The 21,898-nt window shown below is 44.9% G+C and overlaps 1 protein-coding gene across 1 annotated transcript in view; it reads right to left on the minus strand.

Annotated features, from left to right (window-relative positions):
- SLC6A5 (solute carrier family 6 member 5) overlaps positions 1-21,898 on the minus strand; it is a 134,013-nt gene that overhangs the window by 59,134 nt on the left and 52,981 nt on the right. The window contains exons 6-8 of the mRNA XM_082270282.1: positions 21,261-21,405; positions 19,900-20,032; positions 4,084-4,218 (exon numbers count right to left, since the gene is read on the minus strand). Of these exons, the coding sequence (XP_082126408.1) occupies positions 4,084-4,218; positions 19,900-20,032; positions 21,261-21,405 (413 nt within the window). The remainder of the gene's footprint in view (positions 1-4,083; positions 4,219-19,899; positions 20,033-21,260; positions 21,406-21,898) is intronic.

Here is a 21,898-nt window from a genome sequence, read left to right on the forward strand (position 1 = left end):
CAGCAGATGCATAATAAAAAGGAAAGGAAATTTTTATTAACATTCAATTACAATATGATTTGTGTTACAATTGTATACGCTGTATTGTTTTTTTCTTTATTTGCTATTTTTTCCCCCCACGAAAGTGGAGTTACCCTTTGCATAAAACCTTTCTGTTTTCTTTCTTGACACGCCTTATTTAAGACCCAGTGATGACATCATTATATTGCACAGAGAAGCAGAGATACCCAGTGATGTCATCACTGGACCTCTGTTCTTCTCTATGCATTGCAGGCAGATCATAGCTGGTGGGAGGAGCCTGTACATATCTTCCTAAGAACATCCCAGCGCCCAGCCTCAGTACTCCTCTCCAGAGCCCTCAGTCCTGATACAGGCAGTGGGCTGTCTCTTGGGAGGAGTTATGCAAATATCAAAATACCTTGATGGGTTTAGGATTTGCACACCAATGATTGAAAGGGGTGGAGCCAGGGGGCGGAGGTATGCCAATATCAAAATGCCTTGATGGGTTTAGGATTTGCACACCGATGAATGAAAGGGGTGGGGCCAGGGGGTGGAGTTATGTCAATATCAAAATTCCTTGATGGGTTTAGGACTTGCACCACAATGAATGAAATGGGTGGGGCCAGGGGGCGGAGTTATTCCAAAATCAAAATGCCTTGATGGGTTTAGGATTTGCACACCAATGAGTGAAAGGGGTGGAGCCAGGGGGCAGAGGTATGCAAATATCAAAATGCCTTCATGGGTTTAGGATTTGCGCACAAATGAATGAAAGGGGTGGGGCCAGGGGGCGGAGTTATTCCAAAATCAAAATGCCTTGATGGGTTTAGGATTTGCACACCAATAAATGAAAGGGGTGGGGCCAGGGGGCAGAGTTATGCCAATATCAAAATGCCTTGATGGGTTTAGGATTTGCACACCGATGAATGAAAGGGGTGGTGCCAGGGGGCGGAGTTATGCCAATATCAAAATGCCTTGATGGGTTTAGGATTTGCACACCAACGAATGAAAGGGGTGGGGCCAGGGGGTGGAGTTATGTCAATATCAAAATGCCTTGATGGGTTTAGGATTTGCACACCGATGAATGAAAGGGGTGGGGCCAGGGGGTGGAGTTATGTCAATATCAAAATGCCTTGATGGGTTTAGGATTTGCACACCAATGAATTAAAGGGGTGGGGCCAGGGGGCGGAGTTATGCAAATATCAAAATGCCTTGATGGGTTTAGGATTTGCGCACCAATAACTGAAAGGGGTGGGGCAAGGGGTGTAGTTATGCAAATATCAAAATGCCTTGATGGGTGGGTGTCCATCTAGAGGAGTGGACGTTCCTAGGCTGGCTGTATTTGCATTCAGACCACCTTTGGTATATACCTGATGGTCCTGCCAGAAATCTGAACTTCCTGTGCTCTCTGCCTGTTATCAGTTACACGGTTCCCCACTATCTCTGCGAACTACAGAACAACTCCCCTCTATGTTATGAAGAAGAGTCGAGGGTGGAGTTCTGTAGTCCTATCCTGTTTGTGTTGCCCTGATACTGAAGGGTAAGTGAGTGTGGTCACCCTAGGAGTGGAAGTCTGTTAGTGGCAGAATCATTGGGTGAAAATAAAGGGTAAAAAGGAAAAGGAAAGCAGCCGGTACAGTATTTAATACTTTTGTGGGGTATGCTTATGAAAAGAAGTTGCATAACTATTCACCCAGATAAACTGCTGTTACATTTGTTCTGTGCAAATGGGGTAAAATATAATGCTCTTATTCGATTTCCTCTACAGGTTGAATGTTATTCATTCATAAAAAATAAAGTAGTTTGTGAAAATGCCACATTATGACCACTAGATGGAGCTGAGGATCAGTATTTATTTCCTATTTTCCGCAGCTCCATCTAGTGTATAAAATTCTGTGTTTTCCTGAGCCACTCTAATTTTTTTTTATGAATAAATATCATTCAACCTGTAGAGGAACCAGAGGAATAACATTTGATTTTTGCCTCATTTGCACAAAATTAGGGCAATTTGTGTGGCACAGGTCCAGGATAGATGAATGGCGCTCCCATAATCCTTAGGAGCCATTTAAAGGGGTGTATATGTAAAAAGAAAACCAAAAAAAAAACAAAAAACAAATGCACAGCTATTCATCCTGTAAGCTTTGGCCATACTTTTCCTTTAATAGTACTATTGGATAGTTCCTTATGGAAAAACAGCGCCTCCTTCTGCCTGAAGAAGTGTATGACCTGCAACATATATAGTGCTATTACTGTAATATTACTTTTGGAAAGTGTCTTGTGGGTAAGCAGTGCCCCCTTCTGCCTGATGAAGTGTATGACCTAGATATGTAGTGCTATTGCTGTGTAATTACTATTGGAAAGTGCCTTGCGGATAAACAGCGCCCTCTTCTGCCTGAAGAAGAGTATGACCTGCAACATATACTGTATAGTGCTATTGCTGTCATATTACTTTTGGAAAGTCTTGTGGGTAAGCAGTTCCCCCTTCTGCCTGATGAAGTGTATGATCCCTAGCATATGTAGTGCTATTGTTGTAATATTACTATTGGAAAGTGCCTCGTGTATTAACAGCACCCTCTCCTGCCTGAAGAAGTGTATGACCTGCAACATATATAGTGCTATTGCTGTAATATTCCTTTTGGAAAGTGTCTTGTGGGTCAGCAGCGCCCCCTTATGCCCGATGAAGTGTATGCCCCCCAAGATATCTAGTGCTTTTGCTATAATATTACCACTGGAAAGTGCCTTGCGGATAAACAGCGCCCTCTCCTGCCTGAAGAAGTGTATGACCTGCAACATATATAGTGCTATAACTGTAATATTACTTTGGAAAGTGTCTTGTGGGTAAGCAGTGCCCCCTTCTGCCTGAAGAAGTGTATGACCTCTAGCATATGTAGTGCTATTGTTGTAATATTACTATTGGAAAGTTCCTCGTGTATAAACAGCGCCCTCTTCTGCCTGAAGAAGTCTATGACCTGCAACATATGTATTGCTATTGTTGTAATATTACTATTGGAGAGTGCCTCGTGTATTAACAGCACCCTCTCCTGCCTGAAGAAGTGTATGACCTGCAACATATATAGTGCTAATGCTTTAATATTCCTTTTGGAAAGTGCCTTGCGGATAAACAGCGCCCTCTTCTGCCTGAAGAAGTGTATGACCTGCAACATATATAGTGCTATTACTGTAATATTACTTTGGAAAGTGTCTTGTGGATAAGCAGCGCCCTCTTCTGCCTAAAGAGGTATGTGACCTGCAGCATAAGTGATGCCGTTGCTGTAATACTACTATTAGAAAGTGACTTGTGGATAAACAGCACCCTCTTCTGCCTAAAGAGGTGTATCACCTGCAACATATGTGATGCGATTGCTTTATTTTACTATTGGAAAGTGCCTCGTGGGTGAACAGCACCCTCTTCTGCCTGAAGAAGTGTATGACCTGCAACATATAAATAGCGCTTTTACTGTAATAATACTTTTGGAAAGTGTCTTGTGGATAAGCAACGCCCTCTTCTGCCTAAAGAGGTGTATGACCTGCAACATAAGTGATGCCGTTGCTGTAATACTACTATTGGAAAGTGCCTTGTGGGTGAACAGCACCCTCTTCTGCCTGAAGAAGTGTATGACCTGCAACATATATAGTCTATTACTGTAATATTACTTTTGGAAAGTGTCTTGTGGGTAAGAAGCGCCACCTTCTGCCTGAAGAAGTGTATGACCTCCAAGATATCTAGTGCTATTGCTATAATATTACTATTGAAAAGTGCCTTGTGGATAACAGCGCCCTCTTCTGTCTAAAGAAGTGTATGACATGAAACATATGTAGTGCTATCACTGTAATATTATTAATGGAAAGTGCCCTTTAGATAAACAGCAACATATGTGATGTCATTGCTGTAAATTGCCTTATTTCTGTGGTCAGTCATTTTCTATAATCTATACAAAGTTTAGGCATCATGTGTACTCTCAGCTACACTGGTCAGGCTCCATTTACAGAAGCCTCAAAAATCAACATTTATGGTTTGAAAGACATTTCAATAGGTGTTCATTTTGTTTAAAGTCATCTACAGTACCCTGCAGCCCCCGTGCTTACCGTGGCATCTGCCAGCTTCTCCCATTTGGGGGTGATGAAATACCAGATCCCGTCTCCGGCTCCGGGTAAGGTCACCCCTCGGATGAGGAGGATGATGAGGACCACGTAAGGGAACGTGGCTGTAAAATACACAACCTGGACGATAAAGTAAAACAGGATTATCTACCTATGAAAGGTATGAGGAGGGAGCATGGTGCAAACAACAGCACTGGGTCACCACCATCACAGAGGACAGACTGGACAGATCCCGGAGAGTTTACACAGATCCTAAGAGGCCGGACATGTGCACGATCCCTCCGTGTGTATGGCACGGCTCTGCCGGTCAGGGGGGGGGGGGTCATACAAATGGCCAGAAAGGGGGCTTTACAAATTCCTATTAGTGACTATGCACTTTGATTTTTTTATTATATGTGGGCATATTGTGTGCCCACTGATTGACAGTGATTGTGCTTTACTGTTCCTCTTACTCTATAGAGACTTTCACTCAAAACATTAACGCTACACATCACTACTTACCAATCTTAGTGATTTATCACATCTTTTCTCGGCATTCATTCAGCAAAGATGCTGATTGCATAGTGACACATATTGGGAAGCTAGGTTTTTCACCTAGAAATATGAGTCTGAAATAGAATGACGGGCGATATACAATGGAGAATGCTCACCAAAATGAACTCAGGAAAATAGAGGGAAAATGGCTCAGTTTACACACACAGCTGAAAAAGTCAGAGGAGTGACTTTCTTCAGGAATTGTGCTGCATTTGTAGTTTAAAGAGGAACTGCAGTCGGCTCACATAATTTGTAATAAAAACATCTTTGCGATTCTGAAGCTTCCCTCCAACCACTTTGCATATAATTATATATGTACTCTGATTCTGTACTTACCAAATATACTGCAGAAATCTCCCTCCACTAAGCCTGGCTACAGCCATTTTAACTGTGGGCAGCTGAAGCTGCTGCGTGTTCACTTCCTGGATTTACACACACTCACACCACTGCTTGCCTGCACATTTCTCCTCTGTTGATGAATACTCATGGATCTCTGCAGTCTCCTGCAATCTCCAGCCCCCTCCAGCTCTGAAGCTCTCATTGGCTCTCCTATGAACTCATCCCTCCTTCCCTCACTGGCAAACTCTCATGAGAGTTAGAGAGAGAACTGTGTGTGATGTCATTTGCCTAGGCTAATGACCAGACAAGAAAAAGGAAGTGGGCTGTATAAGGTATTTAGTGGCAGGAAAAAAAAATGTTTTACTATCTAAAGGTAAAACAACAAGGGCAGAGGATTTAATAGATGGAAAGCTGAAAAAATGACTCAAGAGCTTCTTTAAATGAGAGAGAGAGACAGCCTTCATTATTAAGATGCACTCACAACATAGGATTCTCAGAGCACTATGGGTTTTCTCAGGAGATACCATAGCAGAATCTGTTTCCCTTCATACTCTCTCCCTCTAGTAAAGAAGGGAAGGGTTGAGGAAAGTGATACAGAGAGAAGACGGGAGCAATAAAGACAGAGGAGAAAGAAGGCGGAGAGGAAAAAGGAAGAGGGAGGGAAAAGGAGGGGGTTAGAGAGGAAGAAATATAAAGAAGTAAAGGGAATACAGAAGTGGAGAGGAGGCAATGGGGATATGATAAAGGATGGACAAAGGATGAAGAACGAAGACGAAATTAAGCAAGAGAGAGAGTATGAAAGCAAACAGCTTCTGCTATAGTTTCTCCTTAGAAACCCCATAATGCTGTGAGAATCTTGTGCCATGGGTGCATCCTAGTAATGAATAGAAGGATAGGAGGGAAAGTTATAGAGAAGAGGAGAGAAAAAAGAGGGAGGGGAAATGAGGGAGGTTGAAGACAGGGAAAAGAAAGAGAAAGGAGAGTGCAGTGCAAGAAAGAGAGAGAGTATGAGGGCAAACAGCTTCTGCTATGGACTCTCCTTAAAAAAAACCCATAGTGCTCTGAGAATCTTGTGGCATGAGTACATCCTAGTAAGGAAGGGAAGAGAAAAGGTGAAATGACAGAGAAAAGAGGAGAGGAAGAGGGAGTGGTGAGGAGTTAGAGAGAGTGAAAAGAAGGTGGGAGAGGAGAGAGTATGACAAATAAGAGAGGAAAGGGAATAGAGAAATGGAGCATTGGAGTAGATGGGGAAAATAAGAGGGCAGAAGAGAGACAAAAAGAGAGAGAGGGAGAGAGTATGAAAGAAAACAGGTTCTGCTATAATGTCTATACAGAGTCTTCTGAGAATCCTGTGTCATGAGTGCACCCTATTAACCACTTAAGCCCCGGAAGATTTTACCCCCTTCCTGACCAGGGTTTTTTTTTGTGATTTTTTACTGCGTGATTTTAACGGACAATTGCGCGGTCGTGCGACGCTGTACCTAAACAAATTTGACGTCCTTTTTTTCCCACAAACAGAGCTTTCTTTTGGTGGTATTTGATCACCTGTGCGATTTTTACTTTTTGCGCTATAAACAAAAAAAGAGCGTACATTTTGCAAAAATAACAATATTTTTCACATTTTTTTATATGAAATTCCCCCCCCAAAAAAATGTAAAAATCAAAATTTTTTAACATTTTTGGCCAATTTGTTTTCTGCTACATATGTTTGGTAAAAAAAATTGCAAAAAGCGTATTTTGATTGGTTTGCGCAAAAGTTATTGCGTTTATTAACTAAGGGACAGATTTCTGTCATTTTTGGTATTTTTTTTTTTAACGCGTAATGGCGGCGATCTGCAATTTTGTTTGCGGTACTGCGACATTGCGGCAGACAGATCGGACCCTTGACTGACATTTTTTACACTTTTGGGGTTACCAGTGACATTACTGCAGTAATCAGTGCTATACATATGCACTGTTACTGCAAAATGACACTGGCAGGGAAGGGGTTAACTTTATTTGGGAGGGAGGGGTTAAGTGTGTCCCTAGGGGCGTGCTTTCTACTGTGATTGGCTGTGGCTACTAGTGTAGGAACAGTGATCAACGGTCCTACATAGTAGAACCGTCTGATCACTGTATCTACACAGGGGAGAATGACAGGCGGCTTGTTTATATCAGCCGCCTGACTTTCTCCCTCTGTACCGACGATCGGCGAGTGACCGGCGGACATCGGGTCCACCGGTCACACGCACAAACTTCCCTGTGAACGAGCCGCGGCGGGCGCGCGCTCGCCCGCTATTGGCTCACAAGGAAGTGACAGGCAAGTGACGTACCGGTACGTCACTCTGCCTGGCCGGGGCTGACCGCCGCAGTATATAGTCGTGCGGCAGTCGGCAACCGGTTAAGGAAGGAAAGGGTAGAGGAGGAATGATAAAGAAAAGGGAAGAGGGAGTGGAAAGGAATGGAGTTAGAGGTAGAGAAAAGAAGGTGGGAGAGGATGAAAAATAAGAGAAGAAAGGGAATAAAGAAATGAAGCATCGGAGTAGGGGGAAGAAATATCAGAGGAGACAGTGCACAACAGATGGAGAGAGTATAAAAGCAAACAGGTTCTGCTATAATGTCTCCACAGAATCCTCTGAGAATCCTGTGTCGTGAGTGCAGCCTAGTTGAAAAAGGGAAAGGTATGGGGGAACATGACAAAAAAGAGGGGAGAAAGAAATACAGAGGAGACAAGGAGGAGAGGAAAAAACAAGATGGAGGGGAAAGGAGAGGGAGGTTACAGAAAGAGAAAAATTAAAGTAGAGAGAGGAGAAGAGGAGAGAGGATGGAAAATAAGAGAGGAAAGGGTATAGAGAAGAGGAGAGTGTGGGGGGAGGGAGGGATATGAAAAGACAGTGCAAGACAGAGAGAGAGAGTATGAGGGCAAACAGCCTCTGCTATGGTCTCTCCTTAGAAAATCCATTGTCATGAGTGCATTGCATCCTCTATTAACTTATCTACCATATTTTCCGGCGTATAAGACGACTGGGCGTATAAGACGACTGGACGTATAAGACGACTGGGTGTATAAGACGAACCCCCTAATTTTCAAGTTAAAACATAGGTTTTGAGCTATACTCGCCGTATAAGACTACCCCCCTTCCGAAGCAAGGCAACACCATTGAGAAACATCAGATTTCTCATAGATCTCCAAGGTACCCCAAGTACTGTAATACATGTAATCTCTCATAATATCTCCAAGGTACACTAAGTATTACCAGTAGATGTAATCTCAAGGCGATGGCTGTGCGGGAATCCTGTACCGGTATACCGTATGTACCGTAGCTTCGGCTACATACAGTGTACCGCGCTGAGCCAATCACAGTGAGCGATGTATTCTATTATTGAATGCAAAGCCTACTCGGATTGGCAGAGTCAGAGAGGCGGGCTGATTTTACTCCACCAATCCGAGCAGGCTTTGCATTCAATAATAGAATACATCGCTCTCCCTGATTGGCTCAGCACGATATACTGTATGTAGCCGAAGCTACGGTATATATGGTATACCAGTACAGGATTCCCACACAGCCAGCGTCTTGAGATATTACATCTACTGGTAACACTTATACTTAGGGTACCTTGGAGATATTATACTCGGCGTATAAGACGACCCCCCATTTTTTGGGGATTTTTTTGAGGTTCAAAAGTAGTCTTATACGCCAGAAGTACTTAGCAATTTTTTCATGTCAGAAAGGTACATGTCGCCCTTATCAAATCTCATTGTTAAGGAGGCCCGGTGTGGTAAACTTTGAGATAAGAGGAGACGTAAAGCACAACCTATGAAGTAGGAATCAGAGGCTGCGCTTGGAATGAGCAAGCATGACAGCCCCAAATGTGAACTATAGTATATATATATATATATTTACCATACCATTTAAACCATATACAGGAACATATACCTAAACAGGTGTTGATAGATTAGTTTACATTATCATTTTACCAGGTAGATTTAAGTACTTTGTAAAAGTACCAAGACCAAAGTCCGAATTTATACAAATTTGGAGTGTTGATAGTTTTTGAAACATTTAAATAAATGTTAATAGATGAAAGGTTTGGTCTGACACCCAGAGTACATTGTTGCTAAAGTCTCGCTCCCATATAAAGCAATACTGTACTATGACGGTGTGGGGACAGCGCTGAGCCCTGCGTACACTCGGAGGGATCCGGCCCGTATCTGTGTGAGCACCTGGAATAAAAGAGACATTACAGCAATCACAGAAGGTCACAGCAACTATGTGCACAAAGCAGAGTATCACAGGAGGCACAGTGTGACGGCACAGAACATGGAGGAGGACATCTACCAAATCTTCCTCAAAACTTCAGAAGGGAACACCGAAGGCTGTGATGGTGTGTGATGACTGCTGCCTCCTATTGGCTCAACTCTGTCATTGTACTGTCACTTATGCAAGTTGTCTTGTATTTCTCAGTAGTGGTTCTTCACCTTGAAAACTGTAATATGAACTGTATGTGCCAGGATTTGAATGTTGATGTTAGAAGAGTGGCTGATGAACAGAATGTAATCCCTTTGATGGAATATGCTAGCTTGACCATGTACTGCAATATGTGTGTTTTAGCAGTCAACCAAAACTGATATTTCAGTGTTTGGTAGATGATGGGGCATTAAACCTCCTTACAGTCTCCTCCATCTCATGGAGACTCTATGGATGAGATCTCTGAACTGATTTCCTGAGCTTGTACACCTGCGGTGCTCATTATGAGTGGCTCCCACCATTCCTACATTAACCTACCAGGTCTCCACACTTCCAGGGCCCATTAAAATGAGCCCCCCCCCCTGTTTCTGCACTGAGTTTTCCCAGGTCTGCACCCCTGCTGTGCCCTTTATGAGGGGTTCCCACCATACCTGTGCTGAGTTCCTGGGTCTGTACACCCACTGTGCCCATTATGAGGGGTTCCCATATCCCCGTGTTGATTTCCCGGGTCTGTACACCCACTGTACCCATTATGAGGGGTTCCCTTATTCCTGTGCTGGGTTCCGGGGTATGTACACCTGCTGTGCCCATTATGAGGGGTTCCCACATCCCTGTGCTGAGTTCCCGGGTCTGTACACCCACTGCACCCATTATGAGGGGCTCACTTATTCCTGTGCTGGGTTCCCAGGTCTGTTCACTTGCTGTGCCCATTATGATGGGTTCCCACCATCCCTGTGCTGAGTTCCTGGGTCTGTACACCTGCTGTGCCGGATATGAGGGGTTTCCACCATCCCCATGCTGATTTCCTGGGTTTGCACACCTTTTTTTTCCCACCATCCATGCTGCATTTTATTAATCTTATATTATGAAGAATATAACAAGAGAGACTGGAACAGCCAGTCAATAACTTGCAGCAAGCAAGCAGCCAGTGATTTCTGAAAAGCCTGTTTTTCCCCAGTTACTATCTTACTAGGTAAAGAAGCCATGGTCAGGATGTCAACCATGGAGCCTCTACCTTTATAAACAAATCAGAACTGGCATGCTCTTAGTAAGCATTATGGGTATAAAAAGTCTTCACTTCTTCTAATCTAAAAGAGTTGAATGTGTAGAATATTGGCTTTCAGTTGTTGTATTAAAAAAAAAAAAAAAAAAAAGATTGCATAGTTGTTCATCAAAACTGCATTTAATTCTTTCTGTGTCAATGAGGAAAAATCAAGCGTTCTCAGTTTATTTTCCTTGCAGATAGTTATGTGAATGGAGGAAATACTGCAATATGGACACTAGATGGCACTGCCAGGAAATGAGTATGCTCCTCTGCTCCCTCCAGTGGCCATAATGTGGTATTTTCTCCATTCATATATTTAATCAGCGGTGAATAAAGCCTGAGAACATTGAATTTTGCCCAATTTGCACAGAAAATATTTTACACGCTGTTTTGATGGATGAGCAGCTATGCAAATATGTTCATAAATACATCTCTAACTGTCAGTGGGCAATGTGATTTTGTGAATCAGTGCCGGGACAAGGTCATCTAGAGCCCAGGGCGAACATGTTAAATTGCACCCCCCCCACCCCACCCCCAAGATGTATGAGCATTATGTGTCAGCAAAAATCCTCCCCCCCCCCCCCCAAGAAAAAAATTGACCGCTAATCTGCATGCTTAGCGCAAATCCCCTCATTCCATATATGCCCCCAGCACAATCCCCACATCTCTCCAAATGTCCCCTCTTAGAGCAGTTCTTACCTCCTGCTGCCCCTCCCCCAAATTCCCCCTCCCAACACAAATCCCCTCCCTCCAATCTCCTTTTGATGCCCCCAAGCCTCCCATGATGCCACAGTGGCCATGGCAGCTGTCCCTCCTGCCCACCCCTTGTCCCGGCCCTGTTGTGAAAGTCCTCCTGAATGGTGTCTGAGTGTCCTGTGTGTGTCATGGCATTGCTGCAGGTTCTGCGGGAATACAAGAAGCGCCTTCCTTTCAGACTAACCAGGCTCTGCAGAGAACATTCCAGTAATTAATATGGCTTCACTCCCAGGTGGCCAGAGAGAACCTGAAAAACGTGCAAAATTAATCTGAGCAAAGTAAAATACTGAATTACGTCAACACTCTCCGGACAGACAGACAGACGTCATTTATATACAAAGTCACAGAGACTGAGGACCAGTGTACAGTGTTTAAATGGCAACAATGTATCAAATGTACAAAAAAATGTGTTGTGTGTACATAGGTGAATGCATTTAACCTCTCTGCCCTCTAGTGGCAGGTACATATCATTGCATGAGTGGCACTTTTCCGCACCACCTGGAACCTTTGCGCATTAAACTAGACCTAACATCATATATATATTTTTTGTTAAATTTAGTAATGTGTCAAGGTAACACTTCCATGTATTAATTCTCTCAATTAGAACGATGTAGTGTGTGTTTTTTTTTTACATTTTACAAAAGCATTTATATCCAAATATTTACCAAATGAATAATACATATGCAACAACATAGAGTTCAAAACAATTATATGAAGATAATTCAGAACATTCAGATGATCTCTTTGCAAACATGATTCTCAGCAACCTATAGGGGCCATTTCACATTTCATTGGCCTAGATCAGAAATACTTGTATTGTGGGGGGGGGGGGGGAGTTGGAGTGGTGAACAACTTTTAGTGTGATTTTTTGCAAAAGGGAATGTATATTTTATGAATGTACATTCATTATCCTTTGTATCAATTTTGTGGCCAGAGAGTGTTCCATGTTTCAAAGGAGTTCTGCTGCATGCAGGGCCGGACTGGTCTACCGGGATATCTGGAGATTTCCAGGTAGGCCGTCTGCCCTGGGGCAGCTTCAGTGTTGCCAACCGCCCACCCCTATATGTCAGTTACGGGCAGCAGCGCCCGTAAACAGTATGGCTGCGGGCCAACAGTGCAACTGTGCATGCGTCGGGAAAGCTCGTACACGCTCAGCCGTGCAGTGAAGTAATGGTGCCACCTGGTGCCATTTTTTAATGTGAGGCACGCGGTCTCGGTCAGACCAGACCCCGGACTACTCCACAGCCTCTGACCACCCCCTGCACTATGTCCGCAGCCTCTGACCAGATCACCACCTGCACCATGTCCGCAGCCGCTGACCACCCCCTGCAACATATCCGCTGACCAGACCACCACCTGCACCATGTCCACAGCCGCTGACCACCCCCTGCAACATACCCACTTTCCAGACCACCCCCTGCAACATGTCCGCTGACCAGACCACCACCTGCACCATGTCGGCTGACCAGACCACCACCTGCACCATGTCAGCTGACCAAACCACCCCCTGCAACATGACCGCTTACCAGACCACCACCTGCACGATGTCCGCAGTCGCTGACCACCACCTTCACCATGTCTGCAGCCTCTGACCTCCCCTGCACAATGTCCGCAGTTGCTGACCAGACCACCACCTGCACCATTTCCATAGCCTCTGACCACCCCCTGCACCATGTCCGCAGCCGCTGACCACCACCTGCATCATGTCTGCAGCCTCTGACCACCCCCTGCAGCATGTCCGCAGCCTCTGACCACCCCCTGCACCATGTCCGCAGCCGCTGACCAGACCACCCCCTGCACCATGTCCGCAGCCGCTGACCACCACCTGCATCATGTCTGCAGCCTCTGACCACCCCCTGCAGCATGTCCGCAGCCTCTGACCACCCCCTGCACCATGTCCGCAGCCGCTGACCAGACCACCACCTGCACCATGTCCGCAGTCTCTGACCACCCCCTGCACCATGCCCACAGCCACTGACCAGACAACCCCCGGCACCATGTCCGCAGCCACTGACCAGACCACCATCTGTACAATGTCCGCAGTAGCTGACCACCACCTGGACCATGTCCGCAGCCGCTGACCAGAGCACCACTTGCACCATGTCCTCAGTCACTGATCACCACTTGCACCATGTCTGCAGCCTCTGACCAGACCACCCCCTGCACCATGTCTGCAGCCGCTGACCACCCCCTGCACCACGTCCGCAGCCACTGACCACCACCTGCACCATGTCTGCAGTCACTGACCACCACCTTCACCATGTCTGCAGCCGCTGACCAGACCACCACCTGTACAATGTCCGCAGTCACTGACCACCACCTGTATCATGTCCACAGCCACTGACCACCCCCTGCACCATGTCTGCAGCCGCTGACCACCCCCTGCACCACGTCCGCAGCCACTGACCACCACTTGCACCATGTCTGCAGTCACTGACCACCACCTGCACCATGTCCGCAGCCGCTGACCAGACCACCGCCTGTACAATGTCCGCAGTCACTGACCACCACCTGTACCATGTCCACAGCCACTGACCGCCCCCTGTACCATGTCCACAGCCGCTGACCAGACCACCACTTGCACCATGTCCACAGTCGCTGACCACCACTTGCACCATGTCTGCAGCCTCTGACCAGACCACCCCCTGCACCATGTCTGCAGCTGCTGACCACCCCCTGCACCATGTCCACAGTCACTGACCACCACCTGCACCATATCTGCAGCCACTGACCACCACCTGCACCATGTCCTCAGCCACTAACCACCACCTACACCATGTCCGCAGCCTCTGACATCTCCTGTATAGGGTTGACACCTCATCCCTTTAAACCAGGACACTCATTAATTACACAGGTTCTGTGGCCGATTAAGGCGGTAATTAAACTCACTTTGTGCCTTATGTGCATTATATCAGCCTCAGAACCTGTGTAATTCATATGTGTCCTGGATTAAAGGGATGAGGTGGCAACCCTACTCCTGCACCATGTCTGCACCCACTGACCACCACCTGCACCATATCCGCAGCCTCTGACATCTTAGAGCATAGGTGTGTGCAGCCTATTGCATTAGGGTGTGCACCCCAAAGCTCAAACACACATTCTGCACTGGACAGTGAATAAACAGGATAGTACTCTGTGCTGAGAGGCTTCCTATTCATTTACAAACGAAAGCATAATAAACAGTTTACTATGCTTCAGTTATGCATGAACAGTGAGTGAGTGTGTGTTCACTGTGTTTGTTTAGAAAATGAAGGGGTCAGTAAATTATATATTTTCTAGACCTTGACCCCACTTTCCATTCTGAAACATTCCCCACAGCAGCCAAGGGGAGAGGGGAGGAGGGAAACCAGCAGCACTGTGGGGGGGGGGGCAAAACGGGGGAAAGCCCAGGCAATAGGGGGAATCTGCACTGCATGCAGTATTTAGGGTGTGCCCAGGAAACACCTGGCACACCTCCTGCACACACCATTGGCTTAGAGTCTGGAGGAGGAAGCTTAGATTTGGGTGGAGGGAGCTTAGTATCAGCGGGATGGAGCGTAGACTCAGGAGGAGGGAGTTGAGAGCCAGGAGGATGGCCCTTAAAATAAGGAGGATGGGGCTCAGAGTCAGAAGGATGGATTTTAAAGTCAGGAGGATGGAGCTGAGAGTCAGAAGAATGGAGTTTAGAGTCAGGAGAATGGAGTTTAGAGTCAGGAGGATGGAGCTGGGAGTCAGGAGGATGGAGCTTAGAGTCAGAAGGATGGAGTTTAGAGTCAGAAGGATGGAGTTTAGAGTCAGAAGGATGGAGTTTAGAGTCAGGAGGATGGAGTTTAGAGTCAGGAGGATGGAGCTGAGAGTCAGGAGGATGGAGCTGAGAGTCAGAAGGATGGAGTTTAGAGTCAGGAGGATGGAGCTGAGAGTCAGAAGGATGGAGTTTAGAGTCAGGAGGATGGAGTTTAGAGTCAGGATGAAGCTGAGAGTGAGGAGGATGAAGCTGAGAGTCAGGAGGATGAAGTTTTGAGACAGGAAAACTGAGTTTAGAGTCAGGAAGATGGAGCTGAGAGTCAGGAGGATGGAGTTTAGAGTCAGGAGAATGGAGTTTAGAGTCAGAAGGATGAAGTTTAGAGTCAGGAGGATGAAACTGAGAGTCAGGAGGATGAGGTTTAGAGTCAGGAGAATGGAGTTTAGAGTCAGAAGGATGGAGTTTAGAGTCAGGAGGATGAAGCTGAGAGTCAGGAGGATGAAGCTGAGAGTCAGGAGGATGGAGTTTAGAGTCAGGAGAATGGAGTTTAGAGACAGGAGAATGGAGTTTAGAGTCAGGAAAACTGAGTTTAGAGTCAGGAAGATGGAGCTCAGAGTCAGAAGGATAGGGATTAGAATAAGGAGAATGGAGCTTAAAGTCAGGAGGATGGAGATTAGAATAAGGAGGATGGAGTTTAGAGTCAGGAGGATGGAGTTTAGAGTCAGGAGGATGGAGATTAGAATAAGGAGGATGGAGTTTAGAGTCAGGAGGATGGAGTTTAGAGTCAGGAGGATGGAGCTGAGAGTCAGGAGGATGGAGTTTAGAGTCAGGAAAACTGATTATAGAGTCAGGAAGATGGAGCTGAGAGTCAGAAGGATAGGGATTAGAATAAGGAGAATGGAGCTTAAAGTCAGGAGGATGGAGATTAGAATAAGGAGGATCGATTTTAGAGTCAGGAGGATGAGGATTAGAATAAGGAGGATGGAGTGTAGAGTCAGGTGGTGGGAGATGAGAGTCAGGACTCAGGAGGATAACGTTTAGAATCAGGAGGACAGAGCATAGTCAGGGAGGCAGAGTTGAAAGTAAGGAAGATGGAGCACAGGGTCATAAGAATAGAGCTTGGAGTCAGGGAAGGGAACTGAGAGTCAGGAAGAAAGAGCTGAGAGCATAGAGGATGGGCCTTAGGTTCAGGAGGAGGACATTGGGGTTTGGGAGAAGAAAGCAAGCTGTCGGGAGGAGGGAGCTGAAAGTAAGGAGGATGGAGATGGGATTTGAAAGAAGGAAGCTGGTAGGAAGGAGGAGGAAGCTGAGGTTTGAGATAAGAAAAATGGAAGAAAGTAGCTGAGAGTTGTAAGGAGGGAGCTAAGATAGAAAGAGAGAATTAAGTGTCAGGAAGAATTAGCTAGAAGTTGGAAGAAAATAATTGCAAGCCACGAAGAGGGATCTGAGAGTCAGGAAGATGGGGATTAGAATAAGGAGGATGGAGCTTAGAGTCAGGTGGAGGAAGATGAGAGTCAGAAGGATAAAGTTTAGAATCAGGAGGATAAAGCATAGTCATGGATCTGAGAGTCAGGAGAGAGACCTGGGATTCAGCAGGAAGGAGTTGGGGGTTAGAAGGTAGCTGAGGTTCAGAAGAAGGGACTGAGGGTTGGGAGGAGGAAGATGAGAATTAGGAAGAAAATATTAGTGTTGGGAGAAAGCTGAGAATCGTTGGAAGGAGGGATCTGAGAGTTAGGTGGAAGTACCATAGAGTTGGGAGTAGAAGCTGAGAGTGATGAAGAGAAAACTTAAAGTCAGGAAGATTGAAATGAGAGTCCGGTAGAGGAAGCTACGAGTTTGGAGGAGGAAGATGAGAATGGGAAGAAGGCAGCTGAGAGTTAGGAGGAGAGAGGTCAGAGTCGGGAGGGTAAATGAAAGTTGGGGGGGGATTGGAGTTGGGAGGAGGGAGCTGAGATTCAGGAGGATAAACAGAGTTGGGAAAAGGGAGCTGAGAGAAGAGAAAGAGGGAGAAAAGCTTAAATTTGAAAGAGCTGAGAATTGGAAGAAGGCAGCTGAGAGCTGGCAGGGGTAAATGAAAGTTTGGGGGAGGGGATTAGAGTTGAGAGGAGGGAGCTGAGAGCCAAGAGGGGAAGCTGAGAATTGGGAGGAGGAAGCTGAGAGTCAGGAGGATGAACGGAGAGTCAGGAGGATGAACAGAGAGTCAGGAGGAGGGAGCTGAGAGTCAGGAGGATAAACAGAGAGTCAGGAGGATGAACGGAGAGTCAGGAGGATGAACAGAGAGTCAGGAGGATGAATGGAGAGTAAAGGAGGAGGGAGCTGAGAGTCAGGAGGATGAATGGAGAGTAAAGGAGGAGGTAGCTGAGAGTCAGGAGGATGAACAGAGAGTCAGGAGGAGGAAGCTGAGAGTCAGGAGGATGAACGGAGAGTCAGGAGGGGGGAGCTGAGAGTCAGGAGGATGAACAGAGAGTCAGGAGGAGGGAGCTGAGAGTCAGGAAGAGGAACGGAGAGTCAGGAGGAGGGAGCTGAGAGTCAGAAGGATCAATGGAGAGTCTGGAGAAGGGAGCTGAGAGTAAGGAGGATGAATGGAGAATCAGGAGGAGGAAGCTTACAGTCAGGAGGATGGAGCTTAAATGCAAGAGGATGAATCTTAGATTTAGGAGGATGTAGCTAAGATTCAGGAGGATGTAGCTTAAATTCAGGAGGATGGAGCAGGGGTAAATGAAAGTTTGGTGGAGGAGATTAGAGCTGAGAGGAAGGAGCTGAGAGCCAAGAGGGGAAGCTGAGAATTGGGAGGAGGAAACTGAGAATCAGGAGGATGAACGGAGAGTCAGGAGGATGAATGGAGAGTAAAGGAGGAGGGAGCTGAGAGTCAGGAGGATGAACAGAGAGTCAGGAGGAGGAAGCTGAGAGTCAGGAGGATGAACGGAGAGTCAGGAGGAGGAAGCTGAGAGTCAAGAGGATGAACGGAGAGTCAGGAGGAGGGAGCTGAGAGTAAGGAGGATGAATTGAGAATCAGGAGGAGGAAGCTTAGAGTCAGGAGGATGGAGCTTAAATTCAAGAGGATGAATCTTAGAGTTAGGAGGATGGAGCTAAGATTCAGGAGGATGGAGCTTAAATTCAGGAGGATGGAGCTTGATATCAGGAAGAAGGAGCTTAAAGTCAAGGGTAGGGAGCTCAGGTGGAGGGAGTTTGGAGTCAGGAGAAGGGGGTTGAGGTGAGACTTAGGAGAAAGAAGCTAATAGATTAGAGGGGAAGGTTAACAATGGAAGGAGGGAGTTGAGAGTCAATTGGAGGTGGGGGTGTATTTTCTTTTTCTTTTCAGAGCTTCCCTCTATGTCCAATCCACCCAGGGAGGAATGGCTTTCATTTAGCACCATCAACCATTTCCCACCACCTACATTTGTAAGAATATTGGCTTTCAGTTGTTGTATTAAAAAAAAAAAAAAAAAAAGATTGCATAGTTGTTCATCAAAACTGCATTTAATTCTTTCTGTGTCAATGAGGAAAAATCAAGCGTTCTCAGTTTATTTTCCTTGCAGATAGTTATGTGAATGGAGGAAATACTGCAATATGGACACTAGATGGCACTGCCAGGAAATGAGTATGCTCCTCTGCTCCCTCCAGTGGCCATAATGTGGTATTTTCTCCATTCATATATTTAATCAGCGGTGAATAAAGCCTGAGAACATTGAATTTTGCCCAATTTGCACAGAAAATATTTTACACGCTGTTTTGATGGATGAGCAGCTATGCAAATATGTTCATAAATACATCTCTAACTGTCAGTGGGCAATGTGATATTGTGAATCAGTGCCGGGACAAGGTCATCTAGAGCCCAGGGCGAACATGTTAAATTGCACCCCCCCCCACCCCACCCCCAAGATGTATGAGCATTATGTGTCAGCAAGTGTCAGAGAGTCAGGAGGAGGAAGCTGAGAGTCAGGAGGATGAACGGAGAGTCAGGAGGAGGAAGCTGAGAGTCAAGAGGATGAACGGAGAGTCAGGAGGAGGGAGCTGAGAGTAAGGAGGATGAATTGAGAATCAGGAGGAGGAAGCTTAGAGTCAGGAGGATGGAGCTTAAATTCAAGAGGATGAATCTTAGAGTTAGGAGGATGGAGCTAAGATTCAGGAGGATGGAGCTTAAATTCAGGAGGATGGAGCTTGATATCAGGAAGAAGGAGCTTAAAGTCAAGGGTAGGGAGCTCAGGTGGAGGGAGTTTGGAGTCAGGAGAAGGGGGTTGAGGTGAGACTTAGGAGAAAGAAGCTAATAGATTAGAGGGGAAGGTTAACATTGGAAGGAGGGAGTTGAGAGTCAATTGGAGGTGGGGGTGTATTTTCTTTTTCTTTTCAGAGCTTCCCTCTATGTCCAATCCACCCAGGGAGGAATGGCTTTCATTTAGCACCATCAACCATTTCCCACCACCTACATTTGTACCCGTGTCTGATTCTTCTGCATTACAGACATGGCTTTAGTTATCTAAGTGCTGCCAATGGTTTTACTGTATTTGCACCATCTGACAGTTAGAAGGCCAATATATGTAATAATAAGCATGTAGACATATCAATTTACCATAAAAATGTATTTCAAGTAAACTCTATAATAACAAAGCATGCACTCCGAAACAGGGTAGACATTTCCATTAAAGTCCCAACATGGGGCTGCAACAAAGAACAGTCTCATTGCAGCTTATTTACTAAATTGTATCAAATTATGTGTGAATTGAATTATTGAATATTTTTGTAAGGACGACAAATGCTCAAATCTGAGTACATTTTGAGGTACACAATATTAAAACAAACTTCCAAAACTCAGCGGCACTGTTGCTGGAAATCCACAGAGAACAATGTCCTTAGACAGCAGTATATATATATATATATATATATACTGTCATCTGGAAAGTGATACGTTCTCCTGATGGATTACAGATCATATCATAATGTTGTAGGATCTCCCCTACCTTTCCAGAGGTCTTGATCCCCTTGGCAAGAGAGGCGTAGACGATAACCCAAGCCAAAAACAGGCTAAACACGAGAGGCCACCGGATTTCACCAGGATATTCAATACCGGCCGAAATCTTCAGCATATTGTACCTGAAATAATAATCATTCATTCCAGAGAACTCAAGAAACGGAAAGTCATTTCTCTCATGAATATTCAAAGTTTAATCTGCTTATATTTTACCCTGGTTCCATCTATTCCCCTAACCAACATGATATTGCAATTTTTAACCACTTGACCTCCAGAAAGTTCTACCTCCTTCATGACCAGAGCATTTTTTGCTATTCAGCACTGAAATTGGCATTTTTTTCAGTCATGCAACACTGTACCCAAATGAAATGTATATAATTTTCACAAAAATAAAGCTTTTTGATCACCACTGGGTTTTTTATCTTTTATTATATAAAAACAAAAAAAATGACTGAAAATTTTGAAAAAAAAAAAAAAAACAGTATATGTTACTTTTTGTTATAAAACATAGCCAATAAAAAAAAAATAAAAAAAATAAGAAATCAAATTTCTTCATAAATTGAGGCCATCATAATATATTTTGCTACATGTCTTTGGTTAGAAAAAAAAAAATGTGCTCTGTAGGCTGGGGGGGGGGGGGGGGGGTTTGCGGCAGACGGACCACACCATACCCCCCCCCCCCCATACAAATTGGTCTAAAAGGATGGAAAATTTTGATTTCTAAATTTTTTTATTGGGAATGTTATATCGCAGAATGCAAAACATTTTGAGAGCATGAAATTGTCCAAAATATCTTGGTACGCTGACGCCTTAAGAGTCTCCTTCACTGGAACTAAGAGGCCAAACCCAACCCCTGAAAAAACACCCCCATACCATAATCCCCCCCTCTACTAAATGATTTGGACCAGTGCACAAAGCAAGGTCCATAAAGACATGGATGAGCGAGTTTGGTGTGGAGGAACTTGACTGGCCTGACCTTAACCCGATAGAACACCTTTGGGATGAATTAGAGCGGAGACTGCGAGCCAGGCCTTCTCGCCCAACATCAGTGCCTGACCTCACAAATGCGCTTCTGGAAGAACGGTTAAAAAAAATCCCATAGAAACACTCCTAAACCTTGTGGACAGCCTTCCCAGAAGAGTTGAAGCTGTTATAGATGCAAAGGGTGGGCCAACTCAATATTGAACCCAACGGACTAAGACTGGGATGCCAATAAAGTTCATGTGTGTGTAAAGGCAGGCGTCCCAATACTTTTGATAATATAGTGCATGTATTGTAAACATAGAAGCCCCCAATTGCTAATGATAGTGACGAAGATGAAGTCACACATTACGCGGTCACACATCTTACTTGAAGTATTCCTCGCTCCCGCTGACAAAAGACTTGTTCCCCCCAAGGCTGGTGAAGTTGACCATCGTCAGGTTGGGATAGGCCGTCATGCAGAAAGTACTGTTCTTGATCTGGATCTTCGGGTGACCCCCAATGATGCAGGAATCTGTACACAGCAAAACACAAGGAAGACAGTTACCCCGACATAAAAAACTAAAAGGAATTTAAAAAAAAAAAGGCCTTTAAAGGGTAATTTTACTTTAATGGGAAAGAAATAGCAAATTAAAAAATATATAATTAAACAAAATATATATATATTTTTTATTTATTTATTTATATATATATATATATTTTTTTAACATATATATATATATATATATACAAAAAAATATATATATATATATACAATATATATATATATATATATATATATACAATATATAATGTAGCGTATACAATTGCGACACAAATCATATTGTAATTGAATGTTATTCAATCTGCAGCTGCTGTACTTTCGTACGTTCTGTAAAATGCAATATGGCCACCTGGAGGCGCTCTGTACACAAATAGTATACGGAGCGCCCACCAGAAATGAAATTTCCTGTTTGTTTGATTGGCTCACTGATTTTCCCAGAAGTCTGCACTAAGATACAAGTCAG

Source organism: Pelophylax lessonae (genome assembly GCF_965119305.1).
Source record: "Pelophylax lessonae genome assembly, chromosome: 10".
NCBI lineage: Eukaryota > Metazoa > Chordata > Amphibia > Anura > Ranidae > Pelophylax > Pelophylax lessonae.